The sequence below is a fragment of the Mustela lutreola genome, chromosome 6, assembly GCF_030435805.1.
Source record: "Mustela lutreola isolate mMusLut2 chromosome 6, mMusLut2.pri, whole genome shotgun sequence".
Classification (NCBI taxonomy): Eukaryota; Metazoa; Chordata; class Mammalia; order Carnivora; family Mustelidae; genus Mustela; species Mustela lutreola.
In genome coordinates this window covers 21,775,649-21,794,481 of record NC_081295.1, presented here as the reverse complement: position 1 = coordinate 21,794,481, position 18,833 = coordinate 21,775,649, and the positions used below count along the sequence as shown (strand labels likewise).

The 18,833-nt window shown below is 44.2% G+C and overlaps 2 protein-coding genes across 3 annotated transcripts in view; both read right to left on the bottom strand.

The window, feature by feature from the left end:
* On the bottom strand, positions 1–458 carry LOC131833098 (U6 snRNA-associated Sm-like protein LSm3). Its single transcript, XM_059176319.1, has one exon. It carries the CDS (start codon positions 456–458, stop codon positions 63–65), a length of 396 nt encoding a protein of 131 aa, XP_059032302.1. The 3' UTR covers positions 1–62.
* A 1,134-nt stretch (positions 459–1,592) lies between these two features.
* SLC22A16 (solute carrier family 22 member 16) overlaps positions 1,593–18,833 on the bottom strand; it is a 40,311-nt gene continuing 23,070 nt past the window's right edge. Inside the window, exons 4-8 of one of the 2 annotated variants that reach the window (XM_059176857.1) lie at positions 15,558–16,089; positions 12,187–12,314; positions 9,345–9,454; positions 8,183–8,282; positions 1,593–1,983 (exon numbers count right to left, since the gene is read on the bottom strand). In XM_059176857.1, coding sequence (XP_059032840.1) covers positions 1,774–1,983; positions 8,183–8,282; positions 9,345–9,454; positions 12,187–12,314; positions 15,558–16,089 — 1,080 coding nt within the window. In that variant the 3' untranslated portion in view covers positions 1,593–1,773. The remainder of the gene's footprint in view (positions 1,984–8,182; positions 8,283–9,344; positions 9,455–12,186; positions 12,315–15,557; positions 16,090–18,833) is intronic. The other variant, XM_059176858.1, reaches the window with a different exon arrangement.

Below are 18,833 nucleotides of genomic sequence, written 5' to 3'. Positions count from 1 at the left end.
TTTGAGCTATCTGCAAATCAACTCATTTCAGGAGTGGAAGAATCCTTGGTTATTTCTTACTATCAACATTTATGCAGGTTTCTCTTTTGAATGTCTTCTACATTTAAAGAGGCAGTCATACAAAAACTCCTATATTCCAAACACGATAAATTCTTTGTTTTAGCTGTGAATGGAGGGGCAACTAGTACAACACCATCTCCCTGGACAAAAAGCATCAGAATATTCCATTTTGCTGATTTATAGATCTCTTTGTATGTTTCCTCCTCAATTTCTATGGTAGTCACAGTTTCTTCCACATCTCCCAATATCATATCTAAATGCTGATCATAAGCATGTAATCTGCCTCGAAGCTCTCTGTCATTTCTCATTTTCACATAAATTCGCTCATCTAGGCTGATGAGACCCAAGGGCTCTTCTACGGTGTTGGTTGGTTGTTGCTGCTCCACGTCGTCTGCCATGCTTCAAACCCTACGCCCTTTCCCCTTAATCCTCCTTCTACTTGCTTCTGCTGCTAACGTCACCAATTCTAATATATTAGACATAGGCATAGCCAACGGCTAATTTTCCAGAGCGTAGAAAAAATTAATGATGAAGCAATAGGAAAGAGAAATCCCAAACCTATGGCAGACTTGTCTGAAATGTGTTCCTCTAACAGGTATTATTTTTTCTGTTGAAATATTAAGGATATTAAACTGAACATACATGCAAAATATGGTGTTAGGTGAAGCTGGGGAAACAAAATTTAGTATTTAAAAAACACAAGAGTGAAATCTTCCTGCAGAAAAGATTTTTCAAGGCAAAAATACTTTTTTTTTTTTTTTTTTTTTTACATTGGTAACATCCAAATGGTACTTAAAGTCAATTTCCTGGATGATCAGTAAACAAAAATTTTGCAATGCACTATAATGCCACAGATTCTCTGTACTGTGCAGGAGACTTAGAGAATTTGGCAAATTTAGGAAAGATAAGAATGTCAAACTAGAAAACTTGCACCTGGCCCCAAGCAGACAGCTGTCCTTTAACTAGACCCGTCACAAAACACATCTGTCTGCTCATTCAAGGCCTCTTGCCTCAGGGTGCTGAGAAGCCAGACACCTTTTTCTGTAGCTATTGTTTTTATGCTTAAGTTAGGAAGACAACATTTTTTGACAGGGCATTTTTTAAAAAGATTTATTTAATTGAGAGAGAGAGAATCTCAAGCAGACTCCCCATTGAGTGTGGAACCCAAAGTGGGGCTCAATCCCACGACCCTGAGGTCATGACCTGAGCTGCAACAAAGAGTCAGAAGCTTAATGGACTGCACCACTCAGGTGCGCCCAGGGCATTTCTGAATAAAATCTGAATTTAGAGCTATGCTTCTCCTAAGAGGAGAAGGAATATCAGAAATAGAATCTTCTAGGGGCTTTGTCGAAACCTCCCATGCCCTCTCTTCCCAGTCCCCAGGGGGCAGGGGGAACCTGGTCCTGTGGGAGGGTGTGACATTCCCTCAGGCCCACATGGCTGGAGGCAGGGGGACGGTTGAGAATCAGTAACTTATAAGAACAGGGAGAAGTATTTTATTGCAGTGATAAAGCAGTGTAAAAAAAAAAAAATGAGAATTCTCATCTTGGTTTTATTTCTTTTACTTTTACAAAACAATTGTTTTAAGATTTTCTTACAAAAAAATTTTTAAAAGACATACAAATGACATTGGGGAGATGAGAATAATACTCCTCCTAATACAAAGTCATTAAAGTAAACAAGAGTTCAGGTACCAGACAGCACAAGGCACATTTATTCACCAAGACCAGAAGCCCCTGAGTCAATGACTTCTACTTTTTCCAACACAGTATTACTGGCTGCGGGAAATAATTTGCCTGAACTCTCTTTTTCTCTCTCCTGTTCGGCAGCCTCCTCCCAAGTCGTCGCCAGAGGCCTCCCCATGGTTTCTGGAAGCATTAGCGACAGCATGCCACTGACGAACGCCAAAATCCCAACAACCAGCTAGAAGGAATTAAAAGAACAATAGTAAGTGACATATCAAGAAAGAAATGTACCCTTCAGAGAGAACAGTAGTTTCTGAACCTTTTACAGAGGGCAATAGCATTAAACTGGAGGCAGCAGTTGTCATTTTTACTCCCCAGGGAAACTTTGGTTACTTATGCCGTCCGCAGAGTTGGTCCAGTCACTGGTTCGTTCATTCGACCACCATGGAGACCTACTCAGCAAATCCCAGTTAATGTCTACATTAGTGCCCTTGCAGGCACTGTGTCCTAGGAGCTGCACGGAGAAAAAAGTCCCTGTTCCATCTTCTCCGATCCTAGAGAAACCCAGCAATTGAACCCTGGGTTGGGACTTCATGGCCAGAGACTGTCTTAGTCAAAGTTGTCCCTGCCCCCCAAAACGGTACATGATCAATATTCAATAGATGACGCAGAATGAATGAATGAATGAATGAATCCACAAATGAATGTTTCAATGAACCCAAACCTACAGAATTTAGAGAGAACCAAACAAAGGCAAATGGAAACTAACTGCTACTTTGGGGGGTAGGGGTCCATGTGATTTCCTAAAAAAATTCAGTATTTCTTTATTTTCCAAATTTTCACACCCAAAAGGCAAGCTTTTAGATTAGTACCAAGGTGGTTTGCCTTTAAAAAAGCAAATCCCGGAAAACAACGTGGAGGTTCCTCAAAATGTTGAAAATAGAACTACCCTATGACCCAGCAATAGCACTACTGGGTATTTACCCTAAAGATACAAACGTAGTGATCCGAAGGGGCACGTGCACCCGAATGTTTATAGCAGCAATGTCCACAATAGCCAAACTATGGAAAGAACCTAGATGTCCCTCAACAGATGAATGGATCAAGAAGATGTGGTATATATACACAATGGAATACTATGCAGCCATCAAAAGATGTGAAATCTTGCCATTTGCGACAACGTGGATGGAACTAGAGCGTATCATGCTTAGCGAAATAAGTCAAGCGGAGAAAGACAACTATCATATGATCTCCCTGATATGAGGAAGTGGAGATGCAACATGGGGGCTTAAGGGGGTAGGAGAAGAATAAATGAAACAAGATGGGATTGGGAGGGAGACAAACCATAAGTGACTCTTCATCTCACAAAACAAACTGAGGGTTGCTGGGGGGAAGGGGGTTGGGAGAAGGGGGGTGGGGCTATGGACATTGGGGAGGGTATGTGCTTTGGTGAGTGCTGTGAAGTGTGTAAACCTGGCGATTCACAGACCTGTACCCCTGGGGATAAAAATATATGTTTTTAAAAAATAAATTTTAAAAAAATGCAAATCCCATTATACCCACTTTACCTCAATTTAAGAAAGAGTAAATCGCATTAAGATTTAAAGACTGCCTATCTATTCTCAGTTGATCCTTATGGAGATCCTGGGTGGATTCTAGAACTAAATCTCTACACAGTCTGTAAAAATGGGTCTCATCCTTACATAATTTAAATGCCTCCAGCCAAAATTACTGCCTGGGACGATCCCATAAAAATAAAAGTAGGCACGGATTTCCTGACAGGTCCGCGTCCTTGGAGGAGACACCGGCAGCGCACAGAGCCTCGGTGGCGTGAGGCAAGACCCCATCAATAACACGCAGGACCCGGGAAGGAGGATTTTTATTTTGTTTTTCAGAACGCTGATAACCTAATTCTTCGAAGTCCTTGAGCAAGCCTAGAAGCAATCACAGAATTTAACGTGACTTTCCGAAGGACGCTTTAAGGTATTTTCTGGTGCCTCCAGACATAGCAGGGAAACCCACTGGGTAAGTCTAAAAAGAGTCACTGGAAGATCCAAACCAGGACTGGATTTTTCTTTTGTGGCTTGGCCGTGAGAAGGATCGCCAGGCAGGACCCAAACCCCATAACCTGTCACCCCCTCCTCTTTCTCACGTAAGACCTGGTCTCCTGCCCCCCTCCCCCCGCGCGCCAGCTCCCTCAGCCCCCTAAGGCGTCCTCATCACAAGCCCCCATCACTTGTTCCTCATCTCTCCCTCCCGCTTCACCCTCTCCAGACCCCACTGCCCCCTACCTCGGATGGATGGGGGAGGGGGGACTGCTGGGGGTGGGGGAGGGTTCCTCCATCAACAGCCTCCCTCTTCTTTGCATGTTTTCAACCCTTTCCTTTCTCCCAGTTACTTTCCTTCAGTAAAAATAACCGTTCTCAAGCCTCTTATAATCTCTGTGCCCGCCCCGCCTGGGAACTTGCTCCTGCTACCCGTGTGGTCTTGGTTACTTAAATTTCCTGCTCCTCAGTTTCCTCATCTGTAAAATGGAAATAAGAGTAGTACCTGCCTCAAAGGAGGGTTGAATGAATTAAATTAAAGGACCCATCTAAGGCGCATTAAAACAGTGCCTGCCCCCAGTCAGCAGTCCATAAATGGGATCATGTCATTCAAAGAAGCCAGAGAGGCCCCCGGCCTTGGCCCCCACCACCCGAGCCCCTCAGTCTGCTCACCTCCCCTCACCTCTTCATAAACTGACTCCCACACCCGCTCCTCTGGCTGACCTGTGGGGGCTTCCAACCCATCACACACAATTCCAGTGCACTGTCCTTCCCCATGTCAACCTGGCCCTCCTACTCGGTTCCCTCCCGCCACCAAGAATGGCTCTGGCATCCCTCCACCCCCTACCTTCAGCACACCCAAGTGCTCACCATGTCCCGTGGATGTGACTTTTTCATCCCACTGTCTCTAAGTCACCCTTAGCACAAACGCAGTTCCCTTCCGACCTCCTTTGAGATCCCTGCCTGTATTTCTAGAGGCTCTCCTGACTTCCATAACCCACCCTGGTGTTAGCAATAAGCATGACCCCAAACCCAAACTCGTCATGTTCTATTTCCTCTGTAAGCCTCTGCCTTCCTGTTCCCCCCACCTAGAATTCCCTTCTCTCTTTCTCCTCTGGCTGACTTCTACTGGCCCTTCCGGACATAGATTGGAGGACCCCTCCTCCAGGAAGCCTCCCCTCTGGCCCTCGCCTGGGTTGGTAGCCCTCTCCTATAACCCATGACCCTGGCATTCCCCATGTTCAGCCCTCATCTCTGGGGCTCGGGAGGGTTTGTTCTTCTGCCTTCCCCAGGCACTGGACAGACAGACGTCTCTCAGGACCGAGGCTGTTTCTTTCATCTCTGCTCCGTAGCACCTGACAAGGAGGCTAGTTCAAATACAACATTCAACAAATCTTTGCCAAACTAACTGAAGAATACAAAACTGATAGAAATTAGTGTCCCCTTATTTCTTAGACTATTAGAAAACAACGGTCTATAATAAAAGCATCAGAACAGGTGATTTTCACGTGCTTCTTTTTGGAAGAGAAAACACAAACTCCTCTTCTAGATCAGCATTTCCATTCCTCCAAAGCAAAATATTGGCTCCCTAGGCACTTTGATACCCATAAAGAAGCTTAACGACATATTTTATAATTTATTTTCTTACTCATTAAAAACAACCAGCAAGGGCATCTGGGTGGCTCAGTGGGTTAAAGCCTCTGCCTTCAGCTCAGGTCATGATCCCAGGGGCCTGGGATTGAGCCTGACATGGGGCTCTCTGCTCAGCAGGGAGCCTGCTTCCCCCTGTCTCTCTCTCTCTGCCTGCCTCTCTGCCTACTTGTGATCTAATAAATAAATAAAATCTTAAAAAAAAAAAAAAAACAAAAAACCCAGCAACAGCTGTTGCATCCAGAAGAAGCATATTCAGACTATCTCTGCAAGGAACACAAGACCCTCCTGACAGAGGTTGTCTTGGGGAAAGAGGACTGGGCACTGAGGGTCAGGGGTCAGGAAGGAGGACTTGACTTCTTGGCATTCCCTTCTGCACTGCTTGTTTGACTTGTGTGAAAAGCAGGGTCTTTGGGTTTGAATCCAAGCTCTGTCACCCCGGTGACCTTGAGCTACCAATTACTTTCCAAACATCAGTCCCCTCATTTTTAAAATGCGGATAGCAACAAACAGTATCTGTAATCTATGAAGACCCAAAGGGGTCTTCTTGTTTTTGTTTTTGTTTTGCATAACAAGTGCTATTTAAGTACCTGGTAAACAAAATTTAAAGTCCCTTTTGACTCCATAGCCCCTGACTGACTATTATGGATGTTCTTTCTTTCTTTCTTTCTTTTGAATCTTTATTTGGTTTTAGTATTTTTAGAGCAGTTTGCTTTCATAGATGTATGTATCTTCTGTGTGTTTCAGCTTATTGGTTTCAAAAATGCCTTTTCTGCTTTTATCTCCTATTTATTTAATGAGGAGCACAGAGTGCTAGCACAAAGAAGATGCTTCTAGAAAAGTCCATGCCCTAAAAAGGATGGTGGGCTCTCCAAAACACTTCTCTATGCAGGACAGATAGCACGTATCATTTCTCAACCTCAGAGTCAGCCCCTGAGAGATGCTGGCATCCCAACACCACAATTAAGCAAACTTGACGAGTGCCCGTTACTGGGACATGAGAGATATCCAGGCTAAGCCAGTGATTCCCAAAGTGTAGGTGCACACCACCTCTGTGAGCAAGGTGATTTTGGGTGCACCACATACTTTGTTCAATGGTTCAATGGTAATGGTCCCGTTACTTTGTTTTGGAAAAACATACGACTAGCCTAACACCCAGGCTTTTGCTAGTGATATTGCTGAAGACAAAGCTAATTTTAAAAAGCCAGTCTATTTGATTTAAAATACCAGTTAAGGGATAACATGAGTGGCACACAGAGAGAGGGAAATGCTTTGCTGGATACAGTCCCGGGGATCCAAAGTGCCCTGTCCAGCCAGAGTCCAGCGGTCTAACCAGGGGGACAAAAACACACGCACAGACCATAAAGCTGGACTTTGGCTCCCTGTGGGCGCGGAAAGCAGCGCACGTGTAATGCTACGCAGACCAGAGGAAGGGAGACGTGGGGTCGTGGGATCCAGGTGTCTTCCTCAGAGAAGGGGGGTTTGCTCTGCTTCTTCAAGGATACGGGCAAGTTTAGCAAGGGGAGATGGGAGGGGGTCCCATCTGCAGGGGGTCCATCTGGAAAGGAATCAATACCCAGCAGAGCTCAGATTTTCTCCAACCCTGAAGGTGATGTGGCAGTCAGGAGTTGCTGTGGTGTGGCAGACTCTTCTGACGGGGCCGGGGGAAGCACAGGGGGAGGATCTGGGAGGCAGACGGCGGAGGCCATTGAACTGGAAGCAGGCAAGCTGGGGTGGTTTCGAGAAGGAGGGTGAAGGTTTGGTGTCATGGATGGGGACACGAGGGGGATAGAAGAACAGGACCATTGAAATGCTGACGCTCAAGCGTCCTGCTGGAGGCTGCTGCCTTCTCCCCCAAAGTGGGGGTCAGAGGAGAAGGGCATGAAGGCACGGACCTGTCCTGTCCGGGAAAACCTGACTCTGTTGTGAGACACCCTGGAGACCAGGCAAAGGATGGGTTTGCAGCGCAGAAGGGAAGTCTGAATGGCAAAGAGGTTTTCCACACAGGGACTGGGGAAGATAGCCCGGATGGCTCTCAGAGAATGAGTCCATTTAAGGCGAAACCAGAAAATGAATGAGGAGCACTGAAGATGAGAGGGGCCAGCCTAGAGGGAGCTGTGGCAAGTAAGTTCAAGAGAGGGCATCTGGAGGAAGGGGGAGAGCCAGAGACCCAGGGCCCTCCCCTAAGTTTCACAGCGCCCCAGGCCACCTCCAACCCCCACTCCCAAGCCCTCCCCGCCCCCCTAAGCTCTCACCCCACTTGTCTCCCATCTTCCTCCTGAGCAGAAGCCTCCCCCGTGAAGAACCTGTCCAGTTTCAGGTAAGCTGAAAACCAGACCCCTAAAGCTCTCCATCAGGCACCACAGGATCCTCCAAGCAGCAAGCAGCCTCCAGAATTCACCTTGACCTGGGCCAGGTGGGAACCCAAAGGCAAGGGCGGGATGGGCCCCAGGCCCCGGGAGGACGGAGAACAGAGCTCTCCCTACGCAGCTTCAGGAGATGGCTGGGGAGAGGTCCATCCACCGCAAACACAAATGCAATTATGGACTCATCAGAGGCAATCACGGAATATAAAACAGCAACCGCCACTCTCCTTCCCGACTCGTGAGCTATTAACAAGGTTTCTATAATCTCCAGAACTGCATTATAAACTGGCTTCCAAGAAGTAAAAATACAGAAGGCAATTAGCTCCCCTACCCCTCCCTCTGCTGGCCCAGCGAGGTTCTCTAAACTGATGCACACCTGCGGGAGGAAGGTCCAAGCGTTGGAGAGATAAACCCAGAACGGGGCCACAATGCTTCCCAAACGGCTCACCATGCTGCCGCTTCCCACTGCCAGAGACCTGCAAACAGAAGGAGCATTAGGACAGCAGCAGGAAGTGCAGATGGGTGCTCGGAGGGCGTACCTCCTGCAGCATGCCCCCCCCCCACGCCCCGCCACCACCACCTGCCCTGCCCTGCCACACTTCTAGCAGAGAACAAATATAATAAAACTTCAGCTCGGCCTAATATACTGGAAAATAATTTTACACTAAAGTTTCGAGAATCACTTGGGATTTAGATCCACATTCTGTGAAACAGTGGTATATACAGGCATTCAGCAGATAATTCAAGACCCTTCAAGACCAAAAAAAATATAATAATAAAAATAACCCATTCTTCCTTTGCTATGCAGATGAGGCCCTTATGTGTATTCATTCAATCTAACATTGAGAATAACATTGGTCTTCTAGAGCAGGAATTTGGTTGGGGCAGGGAACGGACAGGAATGAGGAAGAACGGATTTATATCTGTGGAATATTCTATTTTAATTGTTTAAAGTCAAGCAGTATCTTAATGTGCTCCTCTCTAAAAGCTATTTCAGGTAGACTTATAGAATGGGTAGTAAGAAGGAAAGAATGTGTTTTTAATGTGAGTAAGTATCTCTAATAAAGCCAAGAAGAAACGCCCCACACAGGAGAAGGCAAATCGGCCAAACAGCTTGATCCTGGACCTCGAGCCTCCAGATATGTGAGAAAATAGATTTCTGCTGTTTCAGGCACCCAACCTCTGGGGTTTTGTTAGGGAAGCCCTGAAAGTTAAGACAACGGACATCAGAACATCAAGAGACACACCCTGAGAAAATTAGCCTTGAATCATACAGAGAGTCGGTGTAAGTCAATTGTATTTGAGATTTAAAATGATTTTAGAATAATAGAGTGTGGTTTCACAACAATTTCTTTAGTATCCTTGTTAATGAGGTATAGACAAAGCCTCAGATTTAAAATTTGCATCCTCGTCTGACTTTCCCATGTCTCAGAGCTCCAGACGCTAAAGAAAGAAAGCATTTCTACTCAACGGTCAAATATAATGAAATGACATGTAAGCAAAGGACAACAAAAAAACAAAAGAAAAATAATTCTTACCTTACCACGGTCGGGTACAGCTCTGCTGTATAAAGATAAATAAGACCAAACGAGGCCCCTATGGCAAATTTTCCAGCCATAGTCACCACCACAGTATAAACAAAGTAACCCTGAAAAAACATGTATTAGCAAAATAGACCATCAGAGGTAACATTTTTAAAAGAAAAATGTGAAATCTTAAAAATTATTATTATTTATTATTACTATTATTTCTAATTACCCAATACTGTTCAGAACTATGAAAAGTTTCATTTCTCTGTTTGAATTTTTGTAATCTCTACTCATGGGCTCTGAAGGCTTTTCATCTTTCCAAAATTTAGAGAAAAGTTTAATTGTGCCTTCCCTCGGCCTTGGAGATGTCAAATGAACAAATGAGAAAAGCCGTTTGCAAAGACTGTTCGAGAGCAAGACGCGTCCAGACGGTACCTGTTCCGTAGTAATTGACCCACTCCTGGAGTTGAGCAGAGCAGAATGAATCAAAGAGCCATAAAAACAAACTGTGCCCTTTGCAACAGTAATCTTCTAGCTTATAAATTATCTTCAGAAAATAATCTGAGATGGATAACTGAATTATTAAAACAGATTCTTCTTTTTTTCTTTTCGTCGATGCGTTTCTCAACAGCGACCCTTCTCAACAGCGCCTCCAGCTCAGTTTCTGCGGTCCCTCTACTTCCAGCTGTGGCTCGCAAAGCCCTCCCCCGTTCCATCTTTGCTCTCCTCTCCTGTCTGCCAGCTGGATGTGGAGACCCAGGGGACCCCGGAGTTCGTGTGTTGAGGATGGCGGTGCCTCGGTCAACCTCAATCCATGAATGACCTGGTGAAGCCAAACACTCCCTCCCCTCCCAGCACCACAACCCACATCGGACTTTCTATGGGCAAGAATAAGTATCTGTTCTGCGAAGTCCCTGGAACTTGATGGAACTCGCCTCTAATGAAGCAACGAATGTCACCTTGTCATCCTGATCCCTGCGTGTTTGCTGGATGACTCTGTTGACAGTATCTATTGTAGACAGTGTTAACCGAATGAATTAATGTAACCTGGAAAACACTGATGGGTGCTGACACTGCCATTTGGGGAGAAACTTCATCAGAAGGAAGAAATTTGTGGTTAAATGTTAGTGCCCTGTTTCTAGAAATCCCCATCAGCTACTCTCCTGTTTTCCCTATTATCACAGGCATGTAACCATTATAGGACTCAGAGGTTTTGGGGTTCCCCTAAATCTTCACCAGCCAGCTCAAAGGCAGCTGCCATTAACTCAACTACTGTACCTGTAAACTACTTGAAAAGACAAAACCAAAAAAAGGTGTAAATGAGGTTCCCTCAAATTGGCAACAACCCCCTGGTCCTGAGTAGTTTGACGGCATTCATGTTAGTTGTGTCAATCAGTGGGAAACTTCATTGTATAAAACATTTGATTCACCATCCTTCAGAATTAAGTGAAGTATTACTATAAAAAGTCACTGGTTAACTTAAAGAAAATTTCAAACAATATGCAAAACTTAAAAAGCCTTGCTCTAAATGGTGAGATACTATTGTAATCCTAGAGAAAATTATAGAAAGTATTTTTTAGAAGATTTTATTTATTCATTTGAGAGAGAGACAGAGAGAGCACAAGCAGGGGGAGAGGCAGAGGGAGAGGAAGAAGCAGACTCCCTACTGAGCAGGGAGCCGAAATTGGGGCTTGAGTCCAGGACCCTGGGATCATGACCTGAGCAGAAGGCAGACAACTGAGCCACCCAGGTGCCCCATAGAAGGTATTTTAAAGTACTGTTAGAATAACCATATTTTCCAAATCAAGAATGAAAACACAAGTTCTGATAACATTTTGCAGGGGGAAGAGGAGGAGCACTTCTGGATGCAAGAATTATTCTGGGGGTGGCAGGTAGTGCCCGGACGGCTCAGTCTTCCCAGCGTCCTGGGATCGAGCCCCGCATCGGGCTCCCTTCTGGGCAGGAAACCTGCTTCTCCCTCTCCTTCTCCCCCTGCTCGTGTTCCCTCTCTCGCTGTGTGTCTCTCCCTCAAATAAATAAATAAAAAAAATCTTTTTAAAAAGAGAGTTCTTCTAGGGGATGGTGTTCGCCCGACCATAGAAATGGGAAAGTGGTCTCCGTAGTTTCTGGCAGTGTTTCTCAGTAGGAAACTACATTTTTGAGAACGAGCTCCTTGAGGGATTTAGGCACACTTGAAAGTGAACACCACTAGGTGCCTGCAATGAAAAGCAAGACTGTTTAAATGGAAACAGTCCTGAATATAAAACTCATTATATCCTTCAGATGTCTCTATTGGCTTCCTCCCTCCTCTGGGTTCTAATCAGCTGCTACCTTCTCTGAGAAGCACACCATCCTCGATCACCCTGGATAAAATAAACACATATGTCACACCCACAAACACACACACACACACACACACACACACACACACTCCACCCCTCATCCCCTTTTGGTTTTCTTCACACTTGTAGAAACTTGATTCACTGTGTGTCTTCAGCCCCTAGGACAACATAATAGATACACATTTGTTCAATGAATGAATGTTTACGACAACAATCATCACTGGAAGACGTGATCAACTTCCCTCATTCAGGACCACTGTGTTTACAAAAAACAATACTGGTCATCCATGGGAACTGGGATTATGGGCTTTTTTTTTGGAAACATTTTTTTCCAAAAAAAAAATTTTTTTTAAGATGAACATGTATTACTTACATCACAGAGAAAGAATGGTTTTTTTTTTAATTTTTAAATATTATGTATCTTCTCTGTCCATGTGTCCGAATGGACCTTCGTCTTACTGCCATGGTATAACTAACTGTGCCTTCAATAAAACATAAAAATAACTCACCTTGGGGATCACCATAATCATACCACAGAACAGTGCTCCGGAGATCAGAGAGCAGACCAGAACGTTTCTTCTCCCTATCCTGTCCATCCCCCAGCCTATGAAGATGTAGGCAGGAATTTCCACTGCACCTGTCATCGAGTGAAAGGGCTCTCTATAAGCCATGACAACAACCACACCAAGGGGACCTCGTCTTCTAACCCACCACCCAAAAGGAATGATCAGCTCTCTTCCCATTACCAGGGTCCCCTAAGGGCTACCCAATGCCCGCCCTGCAAGCCCAATCCCTTTGAAACTCCCTGGCATGAAGAGGATGTGTCCTCGGAAGGGCACTAACACCCCCACAGTCCTCCTGGCACTTATCGCCTGTCCTGGGGATCTCGCCCCCCACTAGGCTGTAAGTTCCCCGGTACACAACATGGGACCCAGAGGCCAGGCGTATTGGATGACTACATGAGTAAATTCATAGACAACATTGATAATTTCTGATCTTTGGTTTTTCACACTTGGCAGAACGAGGGAAAATTCTAGATCACTAACTTCCAAGTTAGGAACTAAAGCAGAGAATTCACTGTCGGCTAGGTACACAAACCAAAGAGAACACACGAAGGATTTTTAAATCTGAAAGTAAACATCTAGACATCTAACATGAATCCCCGATGGCCTCTTTTTACTGCCCTACCTTGAAGGTGAAGGCTGGAGCTCTGAGTCCATAACTGACTGGAAAGCCCTTCTCTTGAAAAACCAAAGTTTGAACCTGAGATCCAGAGCCTAAAAGCTCTATGCCTACCAGCCAGAACGAAACAGGGCGCAAGCAGAACCCTTTGGCCAAACTAAGCAACCCCAGCGATCTCCTTTAGGAAAACTGCCATTGTCTACCAGGCCAGATCTTCCATGTAATTCAGTCTTGGGGTTCTCCCCTCCCTTTGCAGCTTGCCTAATCTCAGGATGGGCCCCGCCCCCACTGCTCAAGCGTGACAGGCCCTTGTTCACACAACTGCAGAACACTGCAAGCACATGGAGGGGCAGGTCAGCCTCTCTGTCTCCCACAGCTTCTGAACACACCTCGGGGGGTGTGGGGAGGGGGGTAGATACCTACACTTCAGGTGAACATTCTCAGTAGTACATCAGAAATTTACACAGCCGCCACTGCTCAAAAAAAAATAAAAAAATAAAAAAAGTGGCTCAGGCAAAGACAAAAAAGAACATTCTGAGCTGCCTTTGAGGCTCCCTTCCATCGACATGGAAATAGTCAGCTCTGAAGGAAATGCTCCCTTCCACAGACCTGCAGTGGCAAAGTCCATGCTTTTAGGCCAGATCAGGGTGTACATCTCTTACTCTACTCTCCTTTTTTTAAAATTATTTTTAAGAGTTTATCAGGCACTTTTCAAAGTCAAATAAGATAATGACCCACAAAAGAGCCACATGGGAGTAAGACCAGCTTCGGGTCCCCTCTTTACAACCGGGAGTAAATGCTTTGAGCCAGATGAGTAAGGGACAGCTCAGGGACCGGAAGCAAGGTCTTCAGCAGCCAAAGCTCCTTTCCTGCAGCCTCCCTCCCCCCACTGCCTCCCTCTGTGCCTCAGGCCAGGGTGCCCGGCCACCAACCAACTTCCCAGGGTCTAGAAAGCAGAGCTGCAACTGTGAAATGGCTGAAGGGACATTTAAAGTATCCTACAACTGGTTTTTCTTGAGTTGCTGCTTCAAGATACTGACACCACCTCTAGTTTTTGGTGTGACCGTGTCTGGAATAGACATGTACAAGCAATGAGGCCCAAGCCTCCTGGGATTCGGACAATCGGCCATTACTTTCTTCCATCTATAATGCAGAATCTCCCCATTCATCCGGACCCAGTTCTGCTCCTATCCCCACATGACCCCACGGGTATGTCTTGAAGCTGGACTGAAATCCCCACCAGCCCCAACCCATCTCCAGAGATAGAAACTCGTTCCAAAATGTCACAGCACAGAAATGCTGCCTGGAAGCACCTGCTGGCAAGAGAACTTCCGGGAAGGGTAAAAACATGAAAAATCCAAGATAGTAGAGAATAGAAAACCATGTATATTTATCTTAGAAACATTTTTATATTTATGAGATGTCCCAGTTTCTTGGGAATTTATATCTCCATTAAAACAAAGAAACTGTATCATAGAGAACTAAGATTCCAACTTCCCTAAGTTTCCCCAAGTCACACATACGCCCCCACCCCCTGCCCCACCAGTCCTCCTGCCCCTTGCTACTCTGCTCGAGAAATTCTGCATCATTTCTCGAGCTGACATATAGAATGGGTTTTGAAGCCAACACGGACTCTGTCTGCAAGCTTGTTGGTTTCCCCAAAAAGAGAAGACTTAAAATGACTCCCCTGGTAATTCCTGCTGAGCTATAATAAATAAAAACAGATGTTTTTATGTCATCAGAGTCCCTTAATGAGAAGGGATGCTGTCTTTGTGGAAAATTGTAAAAGCGAGATTTTTCTGAGGATAATAATAAATGCAGGCAGCCTTCATGAAAATGACCAGGAGTTAAGACTAGATGGACACGTATCGACTTCTAAAGTTTCTCTCATGTCTGGTGTGATTTTGGTTGACCCTCGGAGTCATGCCTCAAGACGTCATGATATCTGGGACCATTTTAACCTGCTACTGAAATAAAGAGGCATGAAAATGAAATTATAGTTGCGTGTATTTAAGTGACCTTACAGACTACAATTTCTAAATTAAGGACTTTTGAAGGTAGAAAGATACCAGAAGAGCTCCAAGATATATTAAATTTAAAAACGAAAGCCACTTGCAAAGAACAGTAGTTAGTGAATGATCTCTTCATCTGCACAAATGTATGAAATGCATAGAAAGAGGTCTAAAAGGGTACAAGCCAGATATTACAGACATCACCTCTCACAGAGAGTTCTGAGATGGGAATGGGCTTATGGGAAGGAAGCAAGCAAGGAGCAGAGGCAGAAGAGGAAGGAGGGACTCAATTCTTTGCTGGCATTGTTCTAAAAGAGAAATATAGGCGCGCCTGGGTGGCTCAGTGGGTTAAAGCCTCTGCCTTCGGCTCAGGTCATGGTCCCAGGGTCCTGGGATCGGGCATTGGGCTCTCTGCTCAGTGGGGAGCCTGCTTCCTCCTCTCTCTCTTTCTCTCTCTGCCTGCCTCTTCGCCTACTTGTGATCTCTCTCTCTCTCTCTGTCAAATAAATAAATAAAATCTTTAAAAGAGAAATATATACCTGTACTCCAGCATAATAACACTAAAAGAGACCATAATAAATAGTTGACAATATTGTTCCTAGTACAGAAAAGACAATAAAAACATACTAAAAACATGGTGGAAACATCAATTCATTGCCACACTTAAATATACTTTAACTACTTACCCATGAGGAAGAGGTTTAAATATTCATTGCCTCCTAAATTAACAGAATTCAAGGAGAAGAAGTAGAATCCCAAACACCCAGTGAACCAAATCAGCCAAACAATAAGCGTCCTTGTTCCAACATTCCAGTCAGAAAACAGATCTATCAGGCTGTGCTTCTTAACTTCAGAGGGTTCATTACCAACAGGACCATTTAGATCCAGTGACAAAAGTTCTGACAGTTTACAGGAGCTCGCCCTATTCCACTTGGCCATTGTATCAACTACTCTCTGTGCTTCTTCATATCTTCCCTGTGAGAGAAGCCAAAAAGGTGTCTCTGGGAGTATCCAACAGCACAGGACAAAGGGGACAGTCACTGTGGAGAGGATTATCTGATAGATCCACCAGGTCCTGACAAAGTAGGCTGTCAAAGCCACCACCATTGTTCCAATGGCAAAAAAGGAATGCATCTGGATGCATGCCCACGTCCGAGACTTCATGCCAATAAATTCCATCACATAGACAAACACCACCACGAGATAGCCACTTCCAGACTGAAAAACAAAGCAGGGAGGGTGGTCCAGATTTAAGGTCACATTTATTAACTGCTAAGGGGTCTGATCTCTCTGCATATCACACATGGGCAAGAAGGAAAATGACAAAAATTGTTTTCTGAGACCCTTCCCACATTTGTAAAATGGTGGTTAAGTCAATCCATCCTTCTTTAAATGATTCTTCCCACCCATCCCCCACCCTCACCCCCGCAAAAGACCAACTCGAGAAGCTACGTATGATAGAGATGACAGGATATGTATGATATATGTTAGACTCTGCCTTGGGTTTCATGTAAGGATTCCTCTGTAGCGTGCGTTTATTTCTCAGTTAATATAACTGTAAACATGCATACCAATTACTCTACATACAAGAGGTCCTTATTATTAAACCCTAAACTGTTAAATGGGAGCAAAAAATTTGACAACTAATGTGAAGAAAAAGATTTGGTTGAAACTTTAACAAGCAACAAAAGAGAAAATAAACTGGGCTTCATGAAAATTAGAATTCCGTGCGTCAAAGGAGGCTACCAACAGAGTGAAAAGACAACTTATGGAATGACATATCTACAAATCATGTATCTGGTAAGAAATTAATCACCAGCGTATATAGAAGACTCCTAAAACTCAACAACAAAACAAGCAATCCAATTCAAAATGAGCAAAGAAATTTGGATTATTCCAAAAAGATATATGAATGGCCAATAAGCACATGAAAAGTTGTTCAACATCACTAACCATTACGGAAATGTAAATCAAAACCACATTGAGATACCACCTCATAACCATTAGGAAGGCTATTAATTAAAAAAAAAAAACAAACAAACAGAAAATAACAAGTGTTGAATAAGGATATGGAGAAATTGGAACTCTTGTGCACTACTGGTGGGAATATAAAATAATACAGTCCTTATGGGAAACTGCATGGGGATTCCCCCCCAAAAAACTAAAAATAGAAGTACCATATGACCCAGCAGTCCCACTCTGGATATATACCCAAAATAATGGAAAGCTAGGTCTCAAAGAAATATTTGTATACCCATGTTTGTATCAGCATTATTACAATGGCTAAAATGTGGAAGCAACAAAAACATCCATGGACAGATGGACAGACAAGCAAAATGTGGTCTATCTAGATAATGGACTATTATTAAGCCTTAAAATCGAAGGAAATTCTGACACATGTTACAACAGGCTTTAAGGACATAATACTAAGCGAAATAAGCCAATCACAAAAAAAAATACAATACTGTATGATTCCACTTGTATGAGGTACACAGTGTAGCTGAAATCATAGAGGTAGAATGCAGAATGTGGTTGCTCAGGGCTGAGGCGAGGAGGAAATGAGAGTTAGTGTTTAATGGGCATAGGGTTCCGGTTTTGCAAGATGAAAAGTGTTCTGGAGATGGATAGTGATTATGGCTGCACAACAATATGAATGTGCTTAGTATCACTGAAATGTATACTTCAAGGTAGCTAAGATGGTAAATTTTACGTTATGTGTATTTCACCACAATTTTTAAAATTGGGGGAAATAATTTTATTTTGAAAACAAGCCTATCTTTAACAAAATTTAGACTATAATGGCAATAGGTGATCATTCTTAGAATAAACAAAGAATAAATCAAATGATGGATTTTTTTGTGTGCGGGGGGGCAGGGTGGATGATGAGGGGATTAGAATTTTTCCTTCCAGAGTATTTCACATTTGACTTCTATAACGCAAATCAGAAAGTTAATTTTTACAAAATTATTTAAGAGCCAAAGGCCTCTCTTAATCCTTTGATATTCAAATCATAATCTTTTGAAGGCTCATCATGTCATTATCCTTGTGGATGTTAATTTCTTCAAAAGTTAACTGGTCTAGCTCTGCCACATCCCAACAGGCCAAGGGATTTTGGTAGGATGATTTGGTTTTCCCCATTGCTCTCAAAGACATTTGTAATCAAACATCTTTTGTAAGACCTGCAATTTCTCCTTCCATCAGAGAGTCAGAAAGAGGCTAACCTACAAGCAATTTCCTGGGCCAGAGAGGCTGACACTAGCAGTAAGCAGGGATGTGCATGGTGGGGCCTCTCCTGCATGAATGCTTGGTTTAATATTTTTGTGACAACAGCTTCCATTTCTTCATACAACCTTGTAATTGCAAGACTCAGATAGCGAACCCTGATCATGAGGACTCCCACATCCAAAAATCTAGTTGTTTGGTAACTGCTGCTGTTACAGTACACAAAGATGGTGATTACTGTCAAATACTATAAATTTCCCCCAGTAAGTCAAGAGGTAACATCAGTGCCCAGCAGGGTTTTTTTTCCATATTAATTCTGAGTCCACTCCCACTTCTTATTGGTTACTTCTGTCACTGGCTTCAGACAATCCATACATCTATGTAATCCCAAGACACTCTTTGGATCCATTCACACCCGTCACCTCCACTGATAACACTCTGCTCTTCCCATCTCCCTGGACACCACCCTCCTCCCCCAACAGAGCAGGCAGAGTAGCCACTTTGCCCCACCTGAGCCCATTCAGGACATTCCCATTGCCTCTAGGAAATGACACAAACTCTTGATCATCCTCTGAGGCCCTGGCTAAGCATCCCCGACACCTTCAGCCTCATCGAGGTATTTTATCTCCTCTCTATTCTCCAGACATCTGGACCTTCAATTCCTTCTCATCTTAGGGCCTTCTTACTGGCTGCCTCTGCCTGGAACATTCTCTTACCCATCCCTCAGAACTAAAAAGCCC

What these genes read in the sequence shown, in the direction of transcription:
- LOC131833098 (XM_059176319.1), bottom strand. Translation starts at nt 458, where the DNA reads ATGGCAGACGACGTGGAGCAGCAACAACCAACCAACACCGTAGAAGAG.